The sequence below is a fragment of the Belonocnema kinseyi genome, chromosome 2 (genome assembly GCF_010883055.1).
Source record: "Belonocnema kinseyi isolate 2016_QV_RU_SX_M_011 chromosome 2, B_treatae_v1, whole genome shotgun sequence".
Taxonomy (NCBI): Eukaryota; Metazoa; Arthropoda; class Insecta; order Hymenoptera; family Cynipidae; genus Belonocnema; species Belonocnema kinseyi.
Window position 1 is genome coordinate 1,192,267 of NC_046658.1, and position 21,303 is coordinate 1,213,569.

At 35.6% G+C, this 21,303-nt stretch overlaps 1 protein-coding gene across 7 annotated transcripts in view; it reads right to left on the bottom strand.

Moving 5' to 3' along the window:
- The window catches only part of LOC117166926 (UTP--glucose-1-phosphate uridylyltransferase), a 194,490-nt gene that overhangs the window by 60,424 nt on the left and 112,763 nt on the right, over positions 1-21,303 (bottom strand). For all 7 annotated transcript variants that reach the window (XR_004466327.1, XR_004466328.1, XM_033351388.1 and 4 more), the window contains exons 4-6: positions 19,997-20,202; positions 6,724-6,799; positions 6,508-6,654 (exon numbers count right to left, since the gene is read on the bottom strand). Coding sequence is in view for 5 of the 7 variants with exons in the window: in XM_033351388.1 (XP_033207279.1) it covers positions 6,508-6,654; positions 6,724-6,799; positions 19,997-20,202 (429 nt within the window). In the remaining 2 variants the exon portion in view is untranslated. The remainder of the gene's footprint in view (positions 1-6,507; positions 6,655-6,723; positions 6,800-19,996; positions 20,203-21,303) is intronic.

Genomic DNA, 21,303 nt, shown 5'->3' on the forward strand with positions numbered 1-21,303 from the left:
TCATCACTAAAATACTACGGTCTGAATTATTATTAATTCATCTTCTTTCTCCTGGCAAAAAGCTGTAGCTTTTTTAGTTTTATAATTAGAGCGAAAAAACTGGCTTAACAAAATCAATTTTTATTTGTTTTCCCCTTTAAAACTTGTTCCGTCTGTCTGCTTTTCGGATTTTTAAATAAAATTTGGAGAAAATAAAGTTGGAAATGTCCTTCGACTGATAGAGCAGATTTAATTCAAAAATTTATTAAAAAAAAAAATGATTGTTAATTTTTTTCTGATGCGTGGCGCTTATCGAAATTCTTTAACTTCCAGCGATTTGTTTATCGAGCAAATTTTGAACAACAAAAAATTTTCAGCGAGAAAATTTTTAACAACAGTAAAAAGAAAATTTCTGGAAAATTTTAGGCCAATCGAATTGATATTCAAGAAATTATTAATGTCTGAAGTCGATAGCGGCTAGGCGACTCCCGCGCAGGCTGTAACCAGATTCTAAGATAGGATTTATAATGCAGTTCACCGGCGCTAACAATAAAAAGTAATCAAATAATCAGGCAGTATCAAAGTATTATGCATAAATAAATAAAGGTGCATAATGTAAACTAATTTATTAATTTAATATTATTTGAAGGAATATTAATATTCTGCCAATAAATACTAACGCTCTATTACCACAGGAATGAAAAACAAATGTACTTTCTCAATCTTTTACTTTTTTCAATTCCGCGAATTTGAAGCATTGAAAAATTCGCGGAATTATAAATCCTTTTAATCTTAATTATTAGATGCTTATGTTTTGTTTTACTTTTGTACAATTTGTCTCAAAATATAATTATTCTATTTTACATGATTACTTGATTAGTTTTAATTATTGGCGCCGATGAACTGCATTATAAATCGGATATGAGAGTCTCGTTGCAGCCCGCGCGTGAGTCGCCTAGCCGCTATCAACTTGAGACGTTGATAATCATTTCTTGAATATCAATTCGATTGGGCTAAAGATTTGCCAGAAAACTTCTTTTTACTGTTGTTAACAACTTTCTCGATGAAAATATTTTTTTTTTCGAAATTCGTTCTATAAACGAAACGCAGTTGCATAGAAAAGTTCGATAAGCGCCACGAATCAGAAAAAATTAAAAAAATTTTTTTAAATAAATTTTGTAATTAAATTTACTCTATCAGTCGAAGGGCATCTCGAACTATATTGCTGAAAATTTTATTAAAAAATCCAAAACCTGACTGACTGATCACGAGTAAAAGTAAAAAACGAATTAAAATTGATTTCTTTAAAAAGCCAGTTCTTTCGCTTGAATTAGAAAACTAAAAAAGCTATAGCTTTTTGCCTGGAGAAAAAAATATGTGCAATGAAATTCTGCATCTAGATATATTCTTTAAAAATAAAAATTCGAAATTTTTTTTGAAAAATTCCAGGGGCCTTCCTACTCCCAGCGAAATAAGTTTATGTGCCCTTACTCGATCCGGCAGCTCAATTCTTGGTGTAATAGTATCATTTTTTGGTGTTTAAACAAAATTGAATATTTAAATTTACAAAACCAGCAAAAGATACTAAACATATTTATGATTTTTAGCATATTATTTTTTAAACTCTTAAAAAATCGATTTAGCATAGCAAAACCGTACACATGCTACTAATTTTTCAACCGATTAGCATTATTCTGTATAGAGCCTAAATGTGCAAAATATGGTTTCATAATGAATGCCTAATCCGGGTTATGTGTTAAATCAGATCTATTTATGTGATTTGTAAACAATCGTAATAGCTCTTAGATGTTTTTACTGAATAATAATTTTTACTAAATAATTTTACTAAATTATACTAAATAATTTTTACTAAAGAATGTTTCTATTTTCGAAATATCTCGGCAGCAACGTTACAAAGCAAGTATTCTGTTAACCTTGACAACATTTCGTTTTAATAATCAGAAATATGTCTTGAATATTACGGGTAGGAAATTCTAGTTTTACATTCAATATTTGGATGGGAGGCTACCAAACTGTAGAGTACCGGTTAAGTACTCCTTTTTACTTATGTGATCGTTTTTCACTTTTTCGTACTAGAAAATGTTGTACCTTATCGGGAAAAGGATTTGGAATCACTCATAGAGATCACGGTTCATTTTAATATATAAATTCCGGAACTTTTAATTGAGGCAAAATATTTATTCCACGACAATAGGAACGCTCTGATCAATTAAGTTAAGTACACGTTGGGCTTACCTATTCACATTTGCTCAGCACTGACACTTTTACATGTAACAGGTGTCATAATTAAAGTTTAATCGATACATTTTTAACCTTACCTTGTAGATGTAATCCTAATCCTACTCATACCCATTAGGATGAGCAAAGGTTCATAGAGACAATTTTTCAATTAATTTTCTGCTCTTCTTAATAGGGCTAAATTTGATATTTATAGTCCACCGTTGCTTGATGGAGCAACTCTAGTCTATTATCTTCACAACACTTGTGTATTGCGTATGAACTCACAACACCGTTTGTTTCTGGAATTATCGCACTGAGTGACGACGACGAACTGCTTGTAACCAAAAGGGGAAGAGTGCGTTTAAATTCTACACCTTTATTCTTTGTTATACTCCAGTGAGGTAATTCAGTGGCGCAGAACTAGCCTTCCCAATCGTTTTGAAATTTGATTATATATTGGTATATTTAAATATTGAAATTGAGCTTGCACGAATGGAACAAAGAGGAAGCGAAAGTATGCTTAAATTTCCGTCTAAGTTTTTCCGATTCGATTTACCCCGTCGGAGGGAAATTTATTTAAGTCCGCCCAATTGATTTTTTCACGCTCCGACGACAAAATCTTTTCACACTTCTCCGGGACAAGCTAGTAGATCTTAGGCTGCGTTTAAAACTCTAAATTCTTACTTCTTGTTTGATCCCGGGACTTCGACTTGAAGAATTGGGCGTAAGTGACAAATGTTCCGAACCGCGGACGGGCGAGTATAATTCTCCCTGCGAGGAAGGTAAAAATTACCGGAGTGATCTTATTCGAATTAAGATCCGTGTTAAACTGCCAAATTTATTTCTAGTCGATGTGCCTCGATGGTGCATCGCAGGGTGAAAATGGTGGGAAGGAATTTTTCGAGTACAACTTTGATTGGTCAAAGAAATGGCATGATTTCGGTGGCGACTGTTACCATACCAATTTACTTGCAATGACAGCAAGATTCAAGTAGCCTAAGTCCGGTCAGTCACCTTCATTCTTGCAATTGTTGCGATAATGATGGTGACAAAAATTTCTTTGTTCACTTTTTCAGAATTGTGCCTTTTCAAAATCTGCCTAGTATAAGGGTACTTTGGCGCGGGTTAGTTTGGACGGAAGGGGACAGCATGGAGAACGGGAGAGATAGTGAACGCTTAGCTCTGTGATACATAATCGAGACGACACAGTGGGGTTGACGCTTACTAGTAGGTGTACAATGGCTAGAAAAATACTCTTTTACTTCCATATACGTGCAGTGCAAAACAGAGCATGTGTTAAGAAACACAAGTTAAGAAACTTGGAGTTCAGAGTTCTGATGCTCATACCTGTATGTGTGCATTTTTACCAAAGGTCGTTTGCTGTACCATTATCCTTAGTTTCCTCTCTCATTCTGTCTTACATCGAAATTTCATTCTCTCTCATTATTTCTCATTCACAATATGTTCTTTTAGTACTTAATGCTACTTAAGCTAAATGCAGAGATTAAAAGTAGGTTCACCTGAAGTCATGAATCTTTATTAAGCTGGAAATTTGAAACTTAATTTATTTTCCCAAATTTGGTTGTCAAAAGTTTTAAAATATTTTATAATAGTAAGACTTCACTGAGAGGCACGCCAGGGAGTTGAAACGCATGTATTCACGCCATATCAGCAAGTTTCTGTCCTTCGTAGATAGGATTACACATACGGCATTCACAAAAGTTTCATACATTATATTGTGTATAGTGTATGGAGTTTTTATAGAAAAAGATTGTTTGACCACTTAGATATAAGAATAACTTTTTGAAAGTTATCCTTATGTGACAGGGTCGTGTGTCACAGCAATGGTAGGTAAAATGTAGCTTCTTATACTTTTTTGGGTTGACTGCTTGTTCAGCAGACTGACAGTGGCACAACCACCAAAATGGCAGTAGGCCTAAACATCCTGCAATCCCGAGTAAAAATAATTCGTCTTGGCTAAGTCTTCATCCAAGAAATAGCCAAGATATAGCTAAGAAGTTTTTGTAAGTCGCGTCCCTGGCCGCGAGACTTAATTTTTTCCATGGCATTTATTTTTTATATATTAATGATTTTTTTAACTGCAATAATTATGTTCTTTGGATGGCCAATCTAAAAATGCTATCTATTTTTTTCTAACGCCAAAAGTATATTAGAAACTTATAGAAAGTCACAGTTTTAATCTTTTTACAGAAAATGTTATATGCCTGTAGTTCTTGAGACTGATAGGTTACGAATTTGGAATGAGCAAATCATTTATTACGAAATTAATAGTTCTGTGTCGTAAAATTTTACTCTTTAGCAATTATCAACTGCTTGGTCCCAGACTAGCTATCTGATTCCTGGAAATCACAGGCCCTGCTGGTGGGGTCCATAGTTTGTAGACGTCGGAGTCTAATGGCCAAAAAATTCACAAGCAAAAACTTTTGTAAGTTTAACCCTGGAAAATATTAAAGCCCTCAATTGGCAATATAACTTTCCTTAGAAAAAATTCTGTTTGCTTCTCAAGACTTAAACTTCTCGTCTTAAGACAAGTCCACCTCGACTGGTCTTAAGATTTACAATCAAACTTCTTGTCTCGAAATAGGTCCAGGTCAACTTGTCTTCAAAAACTGTCATAAACCTTAGTCATTAACTCGAGACTTAAGTTTTCGACTATTAAGTCTCGCCCCTGGCCGCCAGCAAGACATAGCCGTCTTGAAGACGAACTCCAGAAGCGCCAAGTCGAACTCAAGACGAAATATTTTTACTCGAGATGAAAACGAATTTGTTTCTCCGATAGTACCGTATGAACAATTTTTTGAGCTTTGGAAAAGCGTTCAGCATTGAGACCTTTTCATCCTATGATTCGATGATAATAAAAAAAAAGTTGAATTTAGTGATTAAAAATTGTTACCAATTCGTTACTTGTTTACGAAAGAAACATTGTTGTCACTGTCGGTATCAAAAGAAAGTAAATGTTTAAAATAAACTGGTAAATCAGGTAAACAGAACGCATTAATCGAAAAGATACTGATAAAGCGCATACAATAGTAAACGCCGCATAGTTAGATTAACAGTTTTTGGTTGAGGCTATTTTAACAGCAACTTATTTAATAAATTTAACGCTTGTATATAAATTTAAAAACAAGAAGCGTTAAACATGACTGTAAATCTGTCAAAGAAATTATGGTTAAATATAAACCCAATGTGTACAAAATATGGGATGATGAAACGAAGAAGTTTCAAAGAGCTCGTCAGATCATTTTCGATTAAACCTAATTCATGCTTTCATGAATACTACTTGAAGATTTTTTTAAAGAATAATATTAAAAATGCATAAACAAAGGCATTGGGTATGGACAAGCAAAGACTATTACTGGTTAGAACAAAAGATAGCAATAGAAGGTCAGATAACAAAAAAAACAGTGCTCATGTGTTTTAATTTTAGGCGAAATGATCAGTTTTCATTATCTTTTAGGGCATTCTTGGGGCACCATATGGCGAGTTGGGGGAAAGGGGATTCAAAGTTCAAACAAATCTAGCAGCAATTATTTGTTAAGCTGTCTAGGAATTTTTCTAATAACCTGCATCAAGCGAACTGTAAACCCGGAACCGTGAATTGTATTTTTTATAAGCTAAAATTTTCCCATGTTGATTATGGGATTGAATCAAGAAAGGTCATGAGCTATTAATTTTATTTGCCAATGCCATTAAAAGTGCTATGAAGTACTGTGATCACATGCATTTTTTAACGCACTGCGATTTTGCATTCAGTGCTCCGCTCCCTTCGTGGCCACCCCGAGAATTTTATGGCCCTAACCATAAAGAACCTGCAGCTAATGGACCTTCAGATAAACAAAGAATTATCCTCGTTAGCCAGGTCTCGAAAGATGTCTTGTGAGCAGGCTTGATTTCGAGAGTTACTGATTCACAAAAGTTACAGAGCAGCCATCATAGGATGCAACACTTCTTAATTCAACTCCCGAAACGAAAAAAAAAGATTCACTCTGTGTTCTTCAAAATGAATACCTCATTTATAGTTCCCTGAAAACAAAAGCTACTCAAGAGTGCAACTTTTGGCACCCTTCTGAAATTGCGCCAACATCTACTAAACTCATCCAGGAAAATTGGAAACGGGGAGTGCTGAACGGAAGTGCGATCATTACCAGACGCAATTTCGACTGAATCAAATGTTTAAAAATTAAAATTTGAGCTGAAAATGAAAATAATGTCAAATTGCATTAATAATAAAATGGAGATCAAATTATTAAAGCAGTTAAGATTTACCTTAACGTCAGCTCTCGTTTTATCTGTCACTTCCATGAGGAATTCAACGTGGTCTGTTTTATCCTTGTTTACAAGTAATTTCAAAATATTCAGATCGACTGTAGCACCGAGATTATCAATATTGGATATAAAACAATAATCTCGACCCTGAAAAATGTTTCAAATTTTAATGCACATTCTATGTTACAAATTATTACTCTAAAAATAATATCTTACTTGTTGAATGAACTGGTTTAATAAGCCTGATTTTTGAAAGCTAGTATAAAAATCTCCATGACCAGGTGGATACCATCTGTAACGTGTAAGCATATAATATTAAATCCAAGTTTTACTTTACCTTTTTATAGCGCTATGTAATTTTAAATGCCGGCAAAACACCCTATTCGCTAATATTTATAAAATGCGTTTTTCCTAACTAAAACGACTTTAAAATAGAATATCTATGTAAACGGATAAGATCAAAAGAAATTTATCAATAGCCTAAAAAATTGAAAACAGTCAATTTTTTTAAACGACAAATAATCTTAAAAATCGTTGTATTTTTTAAATTATATAAAATACCTGGAAATATACATGTTTCTATAATCAATATGGCCACTCTCATCTCTTAAAAAATCTCGTGACGTAAAACTATTTTTGTGGGAAATATAAATTCCAGGGATACGAGCGAAACAAAATCAATTGTTAAGTTCCATTTCGTTGCGCTATGTTACGGCAATATCCAAAGATTCGTTTCTTGTGATCTGAAACGAAAGCTTCTTGCTGGTTTCGTTTCATTGTCATATACAAAAAGCGAAAGTAGAGAAAGCTATTCATGTTTTTAAAATGTAAGGAAATGCAAATTATTTTACTAGACCGTAACTGAAACGAAAACAGAAATAATCATTATTTTTACGTGTAACATAAATCATGGAAAAGCGCAGCGTGCGCGGAATAACAAAACGTGCTAAAATTAGATTTATCGTCTAATTTATCCGCAACTTGGTAATTCAAATTTTTGACTAATTCAAAATAGCAGAAGCAGAAACCGAATCTGATATCAAAATTTCATGATGGATGATCCAATATGACATAAATGCGAAATGGGAATGTATTTGCAAGAAACTCTGTTATATATAGATGGCTACACTGTAGAGGACAGCAGATCTCGAAAAATAGGCACTCTATGAAATAGGCACTCTATGAAAAATTTTTATGAATCGAAAGTTTCAAGTTAAAAAAAACTACCCTGTATAGCTCTAAAGCGCACTGATTCCCTATCCTTTTTGTGTGGTACACCGAGCCTTCGAGTGGGAGGCTTGTTGCCAAGAAACAACGCTCTTCAAGTCTACGAACCATGCAAGCGAATCTATCCTTCTCTCCGAATGGTCGGTAGACTGCTGGTCGGTATTTAATTAGAACTCGAAAGTAATATTCATTACATCTCCTTGGGTTTTAGCTCGCACTAGATGATCAAGGGCCGGCTGGCCCTCTCAATGCTCCCAGACAATCAGAACTCAAGACAACTAGGAAGACCAAATTCCCAAACGCTTAAGGTGGCACTACATTGTCACTCAGTACAACAGGTGAGTGAATCACACAGAGTAAATCATATACAATCATAACGGATTGGCAATAATTTTAAATTCACACACGTAAAAGTGTAAAAGTCACGTCAGTGTGCCGCTCGGACATCTATTTAGTGCCATTGGCGCAGTCTACTGGCGCGAAATGTATATAAACTTGCTACTGTATAATATGATTATCACAATATGATTATCTTTGGCACTATTTTCTATACCTTACCCTTATTGCTTATAACCATTGTAATTATTTTTGATGACCGAAGCTGCAGGCTCCAGAAGCTACGATCATGGTTCCTTAAAGGAACCACTCCCGACGCAACTAAAAACGTGTACGTCGTTCACTGCTGCTCCTTTTAACCTAGAAGGTAAGCAAAAAGGGAAATTTACGCAAGTTACTTTACACAACACTGTTCCTAAGAGTTTTTACAGTTATAATTATTCAAAACTTTAACTCGGGTGAACCCGGTCATATACCATAGCCTCGGACTAAGTCAAGTGAGTGATGAGATTAGGATGTTATAAGTTAATCCAATACGATGTTTGAGACCTCCAGCGATGATGTTGTATGTATACAATTACAAGCGACCGCTAGCGTTAGAGGTGACAATTGTCACCTTTGGATGCTTTCTTAGAGCTACCATCTGTCACTCTACAGGTTTTTAGTCGCTTGCTTTCCGATTTTCATGAAAGTTTCTTACAATGCGACAGGTGTTTAAAAAAAACCGCCTTCTGAACTGTTGCCAATATCCTACTGACTCCTAAATGTTCAAGAAGTTCAGTGCATCTTGCGTGCACATTGCCTGTTGCCGAAATCACCATGGAATGTATAGATGCATGATTTACATTCCTCTAAATAGTCTTTACTTCATGCCGTAACTTGATATACTTATGGATCTTGGTTGAATAGGTTGATTGCAAATTTTGGTTAAGTGGACAAGCAATGTCGATAATGTACACTCTTCCAACTTTTTTTTCTCGCATCACGATGTCAGTTCGATTGGCCAGGATTGTGCGTATATTCTCTCTGAGCCATTACGCGACAGCCATCAATAATGTGCTCGATGGATTCGTTGGTATCTCCACATAATCGGCACCGGTCAACCACGTCTTGATGTAACACGTGTTTGCGATAATTCCTGGTGCTGACAACCTTGTCCTGTATTGCAATGACGAATCCTTCCGTCTCTGGATACAGAACACCCTTTCTTAGCCAAATATTAGATGCCTCACTATCGACTTCACTTTGATCTAACGTGTTGGGGTGCTCGCCATGGATGGCTTTCTGCCTCGATTGTATTTATAATTCCTCTATGGTTTCTTCCCTGATATTCAAGGCCCCATCTGAGGACAAATTTAAGGGCGTGCATGCAAGATCCGCTTGACAGATGGTTCTGTGAAGCGCAACATTTCGTTTGCTCTTAAAATAGCCTCGTGACTGTATAACTTGTGACTCACACAGTTTTTTGACATCTACAACGCCCCTGCCCCCTAAATGTCGTGGTAGAACTACCCTTTCAATCGCTGAATTTCTGTGGTGCATTCGGTGCTTCGTCATTTCTACGCGAACAATTCTGTTTAACTTTTCAAGGTCCGTGTTAGACCATTTTATGAGCCCGAAGGAGTACGTGAGGGCAGGGATGGCATGTGTTTTGATCGCCCTGATTTTGTTTGCCGAGTTGAGAAAACTCTTCATAATTAATCTGAGTCTCGTAGTAAAGGCAGTCATTACGCTTGTCTTAACTATCGTATGTTGAATACACTTAGATTCAAGAATACCCAGATATTTATATGATTCGCCTGCAGCCATTGCCTCGATGTCATTTTCGAACTCGTTCTCTAACTCTGCGGTCCCTAATTCCCCTCTGATTAAATGCACTGTTCTGCATTTATCTAGTCCGAACTCCATGTGGATATCATTGGAAAACTGCTTTGTGACATCAATCACTTGCTGCAGTTTCTGGCCTGAACTAGCGTACAGCTTCAGGTCACCCATGTAAAGAAGATGGGTCACTTGATGAACATCCTCATTATCATGAATTCTGAACCCATGAGACATGCTGTTTAGTGTTTTGCTCAATGGATTCAATGCTAAACAGAACCATAGTGCGCTGAAGGAGTCTCCTTGAAATATACCCGTCGTAAAGCGTATTGATCCAGTTATACTTGGTTGTCCATGATCAAAATACTTGATTCCTGTACCCCAGACCCTCATCGCATGGCTTAGAAAGTGAATAATGTGTGTGCAGATTTTGTAAAGTCAATAATGCGTGTGCAGATATTGTAAAGTTTTAAGAATTCAAGCAAATAGTCATGCGGCACGGAAGGAAACGCTTGCTTGTAGTCAATGTATGCCATCTGTAAGTTCCTTTGATGCTTACGAGCATGAGTCATGGCAACAGCGTCTATAGTGCCTAGATCTTTACTGCCTCGTGAGTTTTTACAACATCCTTTTTGTTCTTCTGTAAGAATGTCATTCTTGTCACAATGAGAATATACCTTATCTGCAATGATAGCTGTGAGACATTTATAAATTGTTGGAAGACAGGCTATCGGTCGAAAGTCACATGGTTTTTGAGCGTCTGGTTTTTTTGGTATCATATACGTAGTACTTTGGAGCATAAAACCTGGCATCAAATCTGTGTGCTCAATGATCTTCTGAATAAACCTTGCCAACGCAAGATGCACACTCGCCAGAAACTTGTACCAGAAGTTGTGCACCATTTCCGGACCTGGAGCTTTCCAATTACTTGCCCTCTTCAAGACAACTGAAACATCCAAAGCTGTGATGTTTGTCAGATGCATTTCTGGTCTATTGCTTGCCCTTGCTTCCTCCAGTTTGAACCACGCAGTGTCCAAATTGCATCTGTTCATTTTTCCCCAAAACGCCCGACCAGTAGTTAGTCATATCTTCCAATCGAGGGACTTCGGTGCCTTGGTGGTTATTTGGCTTTACTCTCAGTTCACGATAGAACCTTCTTTCATTTGTCTGAAAGTTTTGGTTTTGTTGCCTTCGTGCATTACTTTTCTTGTACCGACGCAGTCTGGCTGTAAGAACATCAAGTCTCTGTCGTTGAGAGTCTAAAATTTCATCCAATATTGCTGGTGTTACTGTCTCGATGTGCCGAGAGTGGATGATTTTAGTAACATGGTTCATCAGCTTTCTGGTTCTCTTTCCTGTTTTATATTGAGTTAATCGACCCAATTTGCACCTTACTTTGCTGACATGCATATCCAACTTGATCTTCCATGGTCGATATCGATCCCTTGCTGGAACAAAAACTGCATTTGCAGGCCTAGTTTTTCGGCCCAATGTTCTAACGGTTGCTACAGCTGCACAGTATACAAGAGTTTGCTCCTCTAACGCATTTTGTGCTACGTTCAAATACGTAGGTAAAACCTTACTGTCGAGATGTGCTATTAGTGTACGCAGATTATTTGTGATGTTCATTTTGGGCAGACAATACCTCAGTGTTGGTTCCACATATCTGAACTCTAGTAAAGCATGACCAAAATTCCTTTCAAGATGCTGTAGTTCTTCTGAGGTTTCCCTATCTACATCATCGTTAGTAATATCCGGATGTAGTTCTAATAGATCCGGTGCATGATGTTCATTATCCCTAGCACTTATGCCTTCAGCATCAATTAAGTCTTCGTTATCCACATCTTCCAAGGCGAGCTCATCAATAGGAAGCTGCCGTTCCACTTCCATTTTGATAGCAGCTATTTCAACAGCCGAAAGCAGTCTGTTTACAGATATTGAGCGTTTCTGATCTGCCAGATTCTGCTCATTTATTTTTGTGGCTAGCTCTGGGTATTTAAGTACGAAGAGTCTATGATGTTCTCTCCTCACACTTCCCCCACATTTCTCTGCCAAAAAGTAAAGGCGCATAACATCTCTGTTCATATGGTATGTCCATTTTCGTCGCTTTTTTGGTTGCAGACCTCTGCTTCTGCCTCTGGTTGTATAAGGTCATCCACCTCTGGAGGATGTGGTGGTGTTGGATCATCAATAGGTTGAGAAAGAACATCAATTGCTCCTGCTTGACCGTTTGTCGCTGCTTTCTCTAACTGATGTTCATTGCCGTCGTTTTTCCACGCCAAATCAACTTGTTGTTTAATCTTTATTTGGTAGGTCTTCTGTAACATGTAGATTAGTCCTGATGTTTTTCACCTTAGCGATAAGATCTCTTAGTACGAGCTTTTGTATATTAGGATACTTTGCAGCAAATTTTGTTCTTAAATTGTATCCTTTTTCCTTGTTTATTTCAAACTTCGCACTTTCATAATAGAGACGCACCAATTCCTCTTTCATTGTGGTATCCCAATTGATGCTCTCCCACGGTATTTCTGTCGAGGTGGTTGACTGCAAATAGCTAGTGCTAGCCAAAGCATCCTCAGCAGGCACAGTTGATGTTCCACTGCTTACCCTTTGTCGCAGATGTTCTTGCCTGGTCAGCTGTTTGATTAGTGAGATCTGCCAGACCATCTCGCAGCTCACCATCGCCACCGTCCCGCATGCTGTGGCCCCCAACGGTGGCTCCAGGGGCGCCCCGACGATCCTCGGGAAGCGACAAGCATTTCAAAATAAAAAACATTTCAGTGTTGAAATGTTCTCACAGGCTTATACTGCCCAACATGTCGAAGGCATTTTTTAGTTAGAGATGGATTTTTATTTGATCTTTTTTGCACGGGGCTGTCCCGGTATATATCAACATTCACGGACGCATTTTTATAATGCAATCAAGTGATCTGATGAAAGCAGTCTACCCAGACATATTGGACAAAGCATGGTTTTACCCCATCCTTGACGGACTGGGTTGCAGTCAAGTACACGATGGGGGGACCTACAGCTTATGGTGGGTTCCGAACCACCAGAACCTCGGTAAAGGTACATTGAAAAATTTCCAGAGGTACCGGCTCAGGGATCGAACTCCGGACCTCTGCGGTGAAGTCCGGGGTGAAGCCACCGAGGCTCTTCCTAGGCTTATACTGCCCAACATGTCGAAGGTATTTTTTAGTTAGAGATGGATATTATTATTATTTATTATTATTATTATTATTATTACCACCATCATTAGTATTGTTACTGTGGCTTTTAGAGGATAGTAGAATAATAAAGAATATATTGTTTAAAGGACTGTGAATAAATAATGGCTGCTTGTATGATAAAATAATACGAGTGAAAATGTTTATTTTGTTCCATAGACTGATAAAGAAATATTTAAAAAAAAATAGATTTTCTTTATTGAGGTTCTTTGTTGATAACAATAGTCATAAAAAATAGGTGCAGGTATCGAAAATGCAACCCAAGATAATATTGTTGTTTACATTAAAATGAACAATATAAAAAAGGGAATTGCTAATAACTAAAAAATGGTGGCTTTTAGGAGAGAGTGTATTTAAAAAAATACATTTTTTATAAGGCCGCAAATAAATAATGGCTCGTGGTACGAGAAAATATCACAGGAGTGAAAAGTTTTATTTTAACAGTTTTTTAGGACTTTGAGTTGGACAACTGTCATTTTTGACATTCATCAGGAAATACTTTGTTAAATCACACCAAAGTCTAATTTTAAGACTTAAAGGACATTAAAGTGGCCTCGAAAATATTTCTGGAAGCGATATCCACAGTTAGAACTATCACTAAAATTTTTTTGGGGATTTTTTCTGTGAGTGTTCTCATTTTTGACATTTATCTAGAAATTATTTTCGAAACCACTGCTACGTCTAATTCGATAACTTGTGGATAGTAGCGGTGCCTCAACAAGGTTCTCAGATGCTGTACAGTCTGTTCCACAAGAAAAGTCACGCGTTTACTCGGAAAGATTGGAAGAAAACTTAATTTTTAATGATTCGCTTTAATGATTCGCATCAGGAGATTGTGACGTCCAGTCCAAGGTCGTGCTGCCATTTTCCGCTTTTAAGGACGTGCAGAGGCGACTGTAATATTTGGCGTCGTTGCTCTCTTGAAGGATGTGAGAAGCATCCCCAAACATAAATCTTCATAGCGCGTTTAACAGTTCGCTGGGGGAATGGTACGCCAGCAGCAGACAAGGCTCATTTTATGGATACACATGCCCAAAAGGATACTTCATCCAAAAAAGTACATAGGACCAATCGCGATAAACATTTTCCGTAGTCCAAGCCAAGCCTTTTTCCATGTGAACTTCTGAGAGGGGGGCTTCTGCCTCGTGGGGCAGTACTGCACTTTCGCCTTAGCTAATATGCATCTTATGGTATTTATACTAACGTTTACTCCCTTCTGCATTAGCTCAGTTTCGGCGCGCTTATTGGAATTGTAGAAAAATATAATTTTTTATTAATAATTAAAAATTATTATATTTTAATATTTTAAAGTGGTACGTGGATGGTCTTTAATATATTCTGAACATTGAGTATAAAATGAAATGAGTATTCATTAAATAACAGTAAGCAGTGAAATATAATTTTTTATTTACTAAATAATCATTTTATTTTTTAACCCAATGCACTGGTTACACGTCATAACAAGAATTACAGCTGTTAACGACTCTACGGGCTGGCGGGCATGCATCGATGTGAACAATAAAACTTTTTGCTCCCGCTATTACAGAGGACATGCATGTAATCCTAACAATGCACAAATATTAGGCTTTCAGCCTTAAAATTGATGCTGAAGATACGTACCTTCGACCGAGGCATTAAGAAAAAAACTTTAAATATCAATTCTGATTATTGAAGGTGATTATTTATATCAGTTATAAATATTTAGCAAGAGAGATTACAAAGAATGAATTATTATTTTATTAATGGTAGATAAAGGTTTCACATCAATTTTAAGCAATATTATGACACTGGTTTGTCTGGATGATTTTTTATTGTTAAATTAGAGTCTAAATGATTTACTCTTATAAATAACAACTTTTTAACAACAATTTGCGGACCTACTGCTAACTCACCGCTTTAAGGACTTTTGCAACAAACTTATAACATCTGAGGAGCAATGTCCATCAATCACGGCCGAAGAGGTGAAAAAAAGCCCTTAGGGGTACCAAGAACTTTTTCGCTGCAGGGCCATATGGTATCAAAAACTTGTGGTGGAAAAGGTTTATTTCTACATACCAACATCTGGCCCGTATATTCACTTCATATTTAAAGCAGGTTAATAGTTTGGCGTTTCACTTTGTGGAGTTTCCATTAAAGCTAAAACAAAGAAGGCAGTCGATGCGGTCGGCCGCGCCAGCTCGCGGCGGCTGCACTCATAATTCACGCGGGGCACATCTACACAGAGCGTCGTTGCTCTTCACTTACTAAACAAAGCACCACAGAACATTCTTGCATTTGACTTTTTGTCTTAATTTTTTATTTTCTATTTGTGGATGCCGGCTGCCATAGAGGTGGCGGGACAACCTGTAAAAAAGCGCTGAACAGACGAACTGATATACAAGCTCTTTTGTACATGCTTAGTTTTGAGCGTGGCGATGTCAAAGGCCGTGAGCTTGGGCTTCATCCATGAAATCACCCAAAACGAATAGAGTAAAATGACGACGACGAGCATGTTAGTCCCAGATATCTTATTCAACGCCGCCAGATTGTAAGACCCATTCTTTTGAAATAGGCGCATCCACGAGCGTATGGCTCTCAGGCATGCCAGTACTTCGTCCGCGCTTCAGTTAGTAGTCACATAATGTTTTCCAGATAATAGTAACTCTGGTGTTCGAGAGAGGTATCAATCTCTCTATTCATCCCAGTGTGTGCGGATGGACCTTCAAGTTTAGTAACAAATAGATGATAAGTCTATGGGAGGTTGAATCGCAAGCTTTTTGGTAATGAATGTAGGCTATCGACAGATTGTGCTTACAGAATGAACCGTCTTTGCAGACGGTCAGACGGTCATACTAAAGTTTGGATTGAATTACATGACCCCATTCTCTTTAACGGATATATTTAAAATTGATAAAGAAAATTTTGTCGGGAAATGCACATCAGCTATTTATGGAGTATCCAGTATCTGAACAGGTTTAAGGATAATTCACGGAAAGGCATGGTCGTGCTTTTGAAATCAATTATCGGAGGAACTTTTTTGTACGGAGCTGAGGCATGGACCCTATGCTACTTTTATAATCTTCAGGTTGTATAAAACAAAATTGTAAAGCAATTATTCCCTTATCCCAGAAACACTCCTGCGCACTGTTCCGAGTGAAATGTCAGATGTAATCGTTAAATATTCAAATAATGTGTTCAGCGTTGCTATTGATCGTGCAGACGAATGCAACTATAACGTAAATTTAACCTATATCTATTTTACTTGAAGTATGGGGAAAAGCGGTTGGTTACTCAGTTAAGGCTTTTAAACTTCAAGATCAGACTGTATTTTAATGGTTCGGATTATGCGATTGATATACATTAATTTTGCAGTATATTTAGAGTTATCGATCGCACCTTTCTTCTACGAAGTACTGAACAATTTAATTACACTTTTTAATACTATACCGGCCAAAATTGCCAGTCTACTCAAAAATCGTATAAAAATATGCCTTTTTTTCGTGGAAACCTTAGCTAGAAATTAAATTAAAAAGTTTTTTTTACCGTTCAAGAACTTAGTAAATTTCGCATGGATTACACACTACTTTCCGATAAACATGAGCCGAGATAGCATGTGAGAAAGACCGACTTCTTTTCCCTTTTTCACCACTTTTCGATTCTCAACTTCCACTTTCTACATATTTCAGGAAAATAAATGAAAATACTAAAACTTAGTTAATATAAAGTTTAAAATTTCCTTATTAAACTAAAACAAAAAAGGAATATTTACCAGTTCTCGAAATCTCAAAAAAAAAAAATTGAAAGCGTGCCAAAGACGAAAATCGGTTCGTAAATAGATGAAAAATTTAATTAGCTTTCTAATAGTTTTATAATAAATTATTCCAACCTAATTTCTCGCTGAGATATTCGCTACAAAAAATGGATATTTTAAAACGATTTTTTAAAGTAGACTAAGAATTCTGGCCAGTACTGTGCATTGTTTAAATGCTGAGAGTTAAATCTTCTATTAAAGAAGAGTAGCAGTCTAGTTTTAGGTAAACTCGCCTTTTTCTATCACGACGTGTGCACAAATTCTGTTTTTATAATCATAACTTAGGATTAAAATGTTAAGAGCGAAATTCGAAACCTCCTTGTTAAAGCCAGTAGCACATTACAGGAAGCCAGAATTAGGTAAAAGTGTGCAGACTAGCATTTTAGTGCGAAACACATTGTCTTCTTGAGCTTGCTTAATGTGCAAAATCTTGTTGTATCTCATTCTTCAGTTGTCTGGTGAATTTATTAGTACTACTATTATTATTTATTACTATCACTGCTTATTGCAGTTTTAGCACTCGCACATGAAAAAGCCGTAAATGCCGCCTATTTTTAATGAACTACATTTCCTGAGGTACAAAACGGTGCCTTACTCTTCTTGATATTAAAGGATATACCGGGAATGAATAATGCAGTACCAATAAATAAAGCAGCAAAGTAACTTTCATAAGGTAAGTTAATGCTAAATTTTAAGAAAATGATCAAAAGAATGTATTTTTTCTTTTATTCGTGATGAAATTATAGTTACGATAAATTGACTGCTTGCTATGGTAGCAGAAGTTTTCTCAACTACAAAAAAATTAAAAGAAAAATTGAAAAAATTAAACTAAAGTCGGAGTCAAAAGTATGCGACTCTCACTATATTGCTGCTTAAGATTTTTTTTTACAATAGCGCTGAAGTAAAACGTGGCGAAAAACAAGGTTTGGAGAAATATTGTTTAAACCTCAACTTCGAGGCTTCCCAAAACGAATTGGACATCTTAAAAAATCTTTAAAAAATTCACAGACGCTCCTTATGGTTTCTATAATAAAACATGGTTTTTCGAATTTTGAAATATAAAATTGTTTACTAATTACAGATCGTTTTCCACCAACATATACCTTGGAAAGAAATAATTATAGGAAGTTGTTTCATGGCTTAAAATGTCAACTTTTTTAACGTGATTAAAGTACTCTTAAAAAAAGGAAATTGGAGCAATCTTTCGCGAAATAACCCTTTACGAATAATTCGAGTTTTAAAGAGAATATCCACCGTATAAAAATTGTTAGAAAAAAGTATCCATTTTACAACAATGGGAATCTCAGAAGGAAGGGGAAAATGCAGAGATGCATGAGAAAAAAGTACTATATTTTCAACCATTATCACATAATATGTTCACTTTTCATTACATCTAACCTCAAAATATCACCCTACCGAAAGAAATCTCTGAGTTTTCTTTAGCGAAATAGCTTGGCCCATTTGAGTCTATAAACAAAGTCGACTTGAAACAAAATAGTGTCGGAGATAGCTTGAGAGATTTGGGTCCTTTTCAAAATCTTTTTAGTGGTCGTTTTAAGAGTGGTTCTCATTATACTTATTTATAATTATAACTTATATACTGATATACAATTTTCTAGTTGAATTCAAAAATGTTGTCTTTTTTGGCGTATCTCAATCCATTTACGAGAAACGTTCTATTAATTCCAATTTTAAGCATTAAAAAAAAAGTTAGATATCTGAAGTCATCGAAACCCGTAGATTCCGAATTATTATGTTTTAGGCTGTTAACTATGAAATTAAAAAAAATCTACTTCTAAATTTTAATCCTAAAGCTTAACAAAGGACCCTTAAGTGTCGGCTACTCTATTGAGATAGTCTCTCTGCTTGTTATTTATGATTGTATTCTTATTTCAATTTCGGAAAGAATATTTTAAAGCCTTCAGACCATTTAAACGAGCTTCCTGGACCTTTAAAAATATCTACCTGAGTGCCTGCGGAGAATTCCTCTGAGTTTCTTTGGCCTAAAGAATTTTTAGTATATACTCAAAGATTCTTTTCGGTAGGGCACATCTAAATTTTACTTTTTGCATATTTGCCAATAAACAGAAAAGAGATCATAATGAAATAACACCCCGAAAAGAGATAATTCCGGATGTCTTTTTCTCAATAGTATATTGAGCAACGAGTGTTATGTACTTATGAAAAATAATAGAAACTTGGGATTCCCTGAGTTTCTTTTGATTCTTTTTAATAACAAGAGAGCGACAGCATCGATTGGCGTTAAGAAATATATTTTTTTCGAAAAAAAATAGGCAGAGACATCTATGAAACAAAGTTCTATTACGCTGCAATAATGAATTCGTGGCGAATTTAGCATTTTGCGGTGGCTAAACGGACGTTTAAAGTAGTATTTTTTAGACACATGTTAAAAAAATATATTTACGTTATCGAAATTTCGAACCTTGGTTTTGTCAAAATTTGTTGGCTTCTGGCCCACTAAAGGCCGTTGAAATTGTGATTCCAGAAAAAGCAAGGCATATGTGGTTCATGTTCAAATGGAAGCTTTTTCCTACTGGGTATCAGTCGAGGAATTTAAGAACTTGGCGATCCGGACGCTCCAGAGGATTTAACAGACCGCTCAAAAAGATTCTACTAGGAATTTCAAACGCCTCTGTTTTTGTGAAGATCAAATCTGAAAATATGTAGGTAATCGTTGAGAAAACAGAGCCGCCGAGTTCTGAAGTCATTTGGAAGAATATTAAATATCTGCTAACTACTAGAACAAAACATTTCCACCGATTCTGTCTTATGATTTATGTATAGAAATTATTCTTTATTCCTATTTTCGTTTCAATTACGGTGTTATAAAATAAGTTTCGTGAAATTTTGAAATAACGTAACGAAGCGAAAAAAGTTTCCTTCAGATTTCTGAACCAAATTCTTTTTTGTTTTCTTAAATAAGGAATTTAAATTTCGGAATAAAACCAACTTTCTTCTCAAATTACAAAAATTATTCCTGCTGGGAACTATTTTTTTCTGGCCCAGAAATTCGTTCATTTTGTAAAATAGAGTAGTTTGCCGGCATACCATTGAAATATGTTCTTACGCTTCCTTGTCCTGATCAACACTAGAATTTTTGGCTATTGGGAGCAAAGAGTCTTTGCATATTCGTGGATAGCAACTCTGATTAAATGTGTGAATTTCAACATCCAATCCCTTATACTTTCTGATTATTCGTTGCGTGTCATGATCCGTATTAAAAGAGTTCATAAGAATGAGAGGAACATTGACAGCATAGGTTTTATTCAAATTCTGTGTAAAAAAGAAATGTACAGATAACGGGTCGAGAGTAAATGCAGCGTAGAATTAGTGAGGGAGCGTAAGCGAATTTGAGAAGTTTAAGCGTAACAACGATTTGAAAGAGCGCCAAAGGGAAAGCGAATTGCGTAACTCGACCCATTTTACCCTGTAGTCTTGTAGAAATCCATTTTACGTCGCACCAAAAAACCAGCGCTCATGAACTGACTCAAAAGTGATTTCCTACGACCTACAGCACCATTCTGCCTGTAAACTAAGATTTTGTGTGTATTCACAAAATCAAAAATTTTATTCTCTCCTCAACAACTGAATTATTCCAGATCAATCTCAATGAAATTTCTTACATCGTAGAAATCGATCTAAATAAAAGAAAATTCAGATACATTCAAATGGTTACCATCACAAAAGCAAATACATTCAAAAATGGATGGAAATATATTTTAATTTTCCGATTTTTTGTGAGTTTAGATACAATCCAATTTCTTCTCACATTTTATATTATTTTTAATTATATATTATGCATCATTATATACTGTTCGTAGTTTTTTAACAAAAATTATAAAAATTTCTTTAGGATTTGTTATTTGGAATTTGCAATTGGAATAGATTGAATTTTTAGTTGAAAATATTACTTTTAACAAAAGAACAGACTTTCAACAAAGAAAAAATTACTTAAAAAACAGTTACATTTTCAAAGAAAGTGATGAATCTTTTAAATAAAATTGTAAATATTTAATTAGAGTAGTTGAATTTTTAACCAGAAATATAAATTTTCAACTGAAATGATGAATCTCAAACTAGAATAATTGAATTTTTTCCCAAAAAGATCAATTTCTACCAAAAAAGATCTTCTAACTTATAACGAAATAATTTTATTTAACGGCCATATGATGAGTGGGTCACGTGACACGATTCCTACCTTACCGACACTTTTCTTATTTCCCAACTTATTTTCACACGAAACTTCACATCGAGTTGAACATTTGGGATCATAAATAAGAAGCATTAAGAAAGGCGCGTCTGTACCTAAATCTTTATAATTATAAAAAAAAATTGTAAATAATTTTTATTTATATTATTTATTATTATATATTT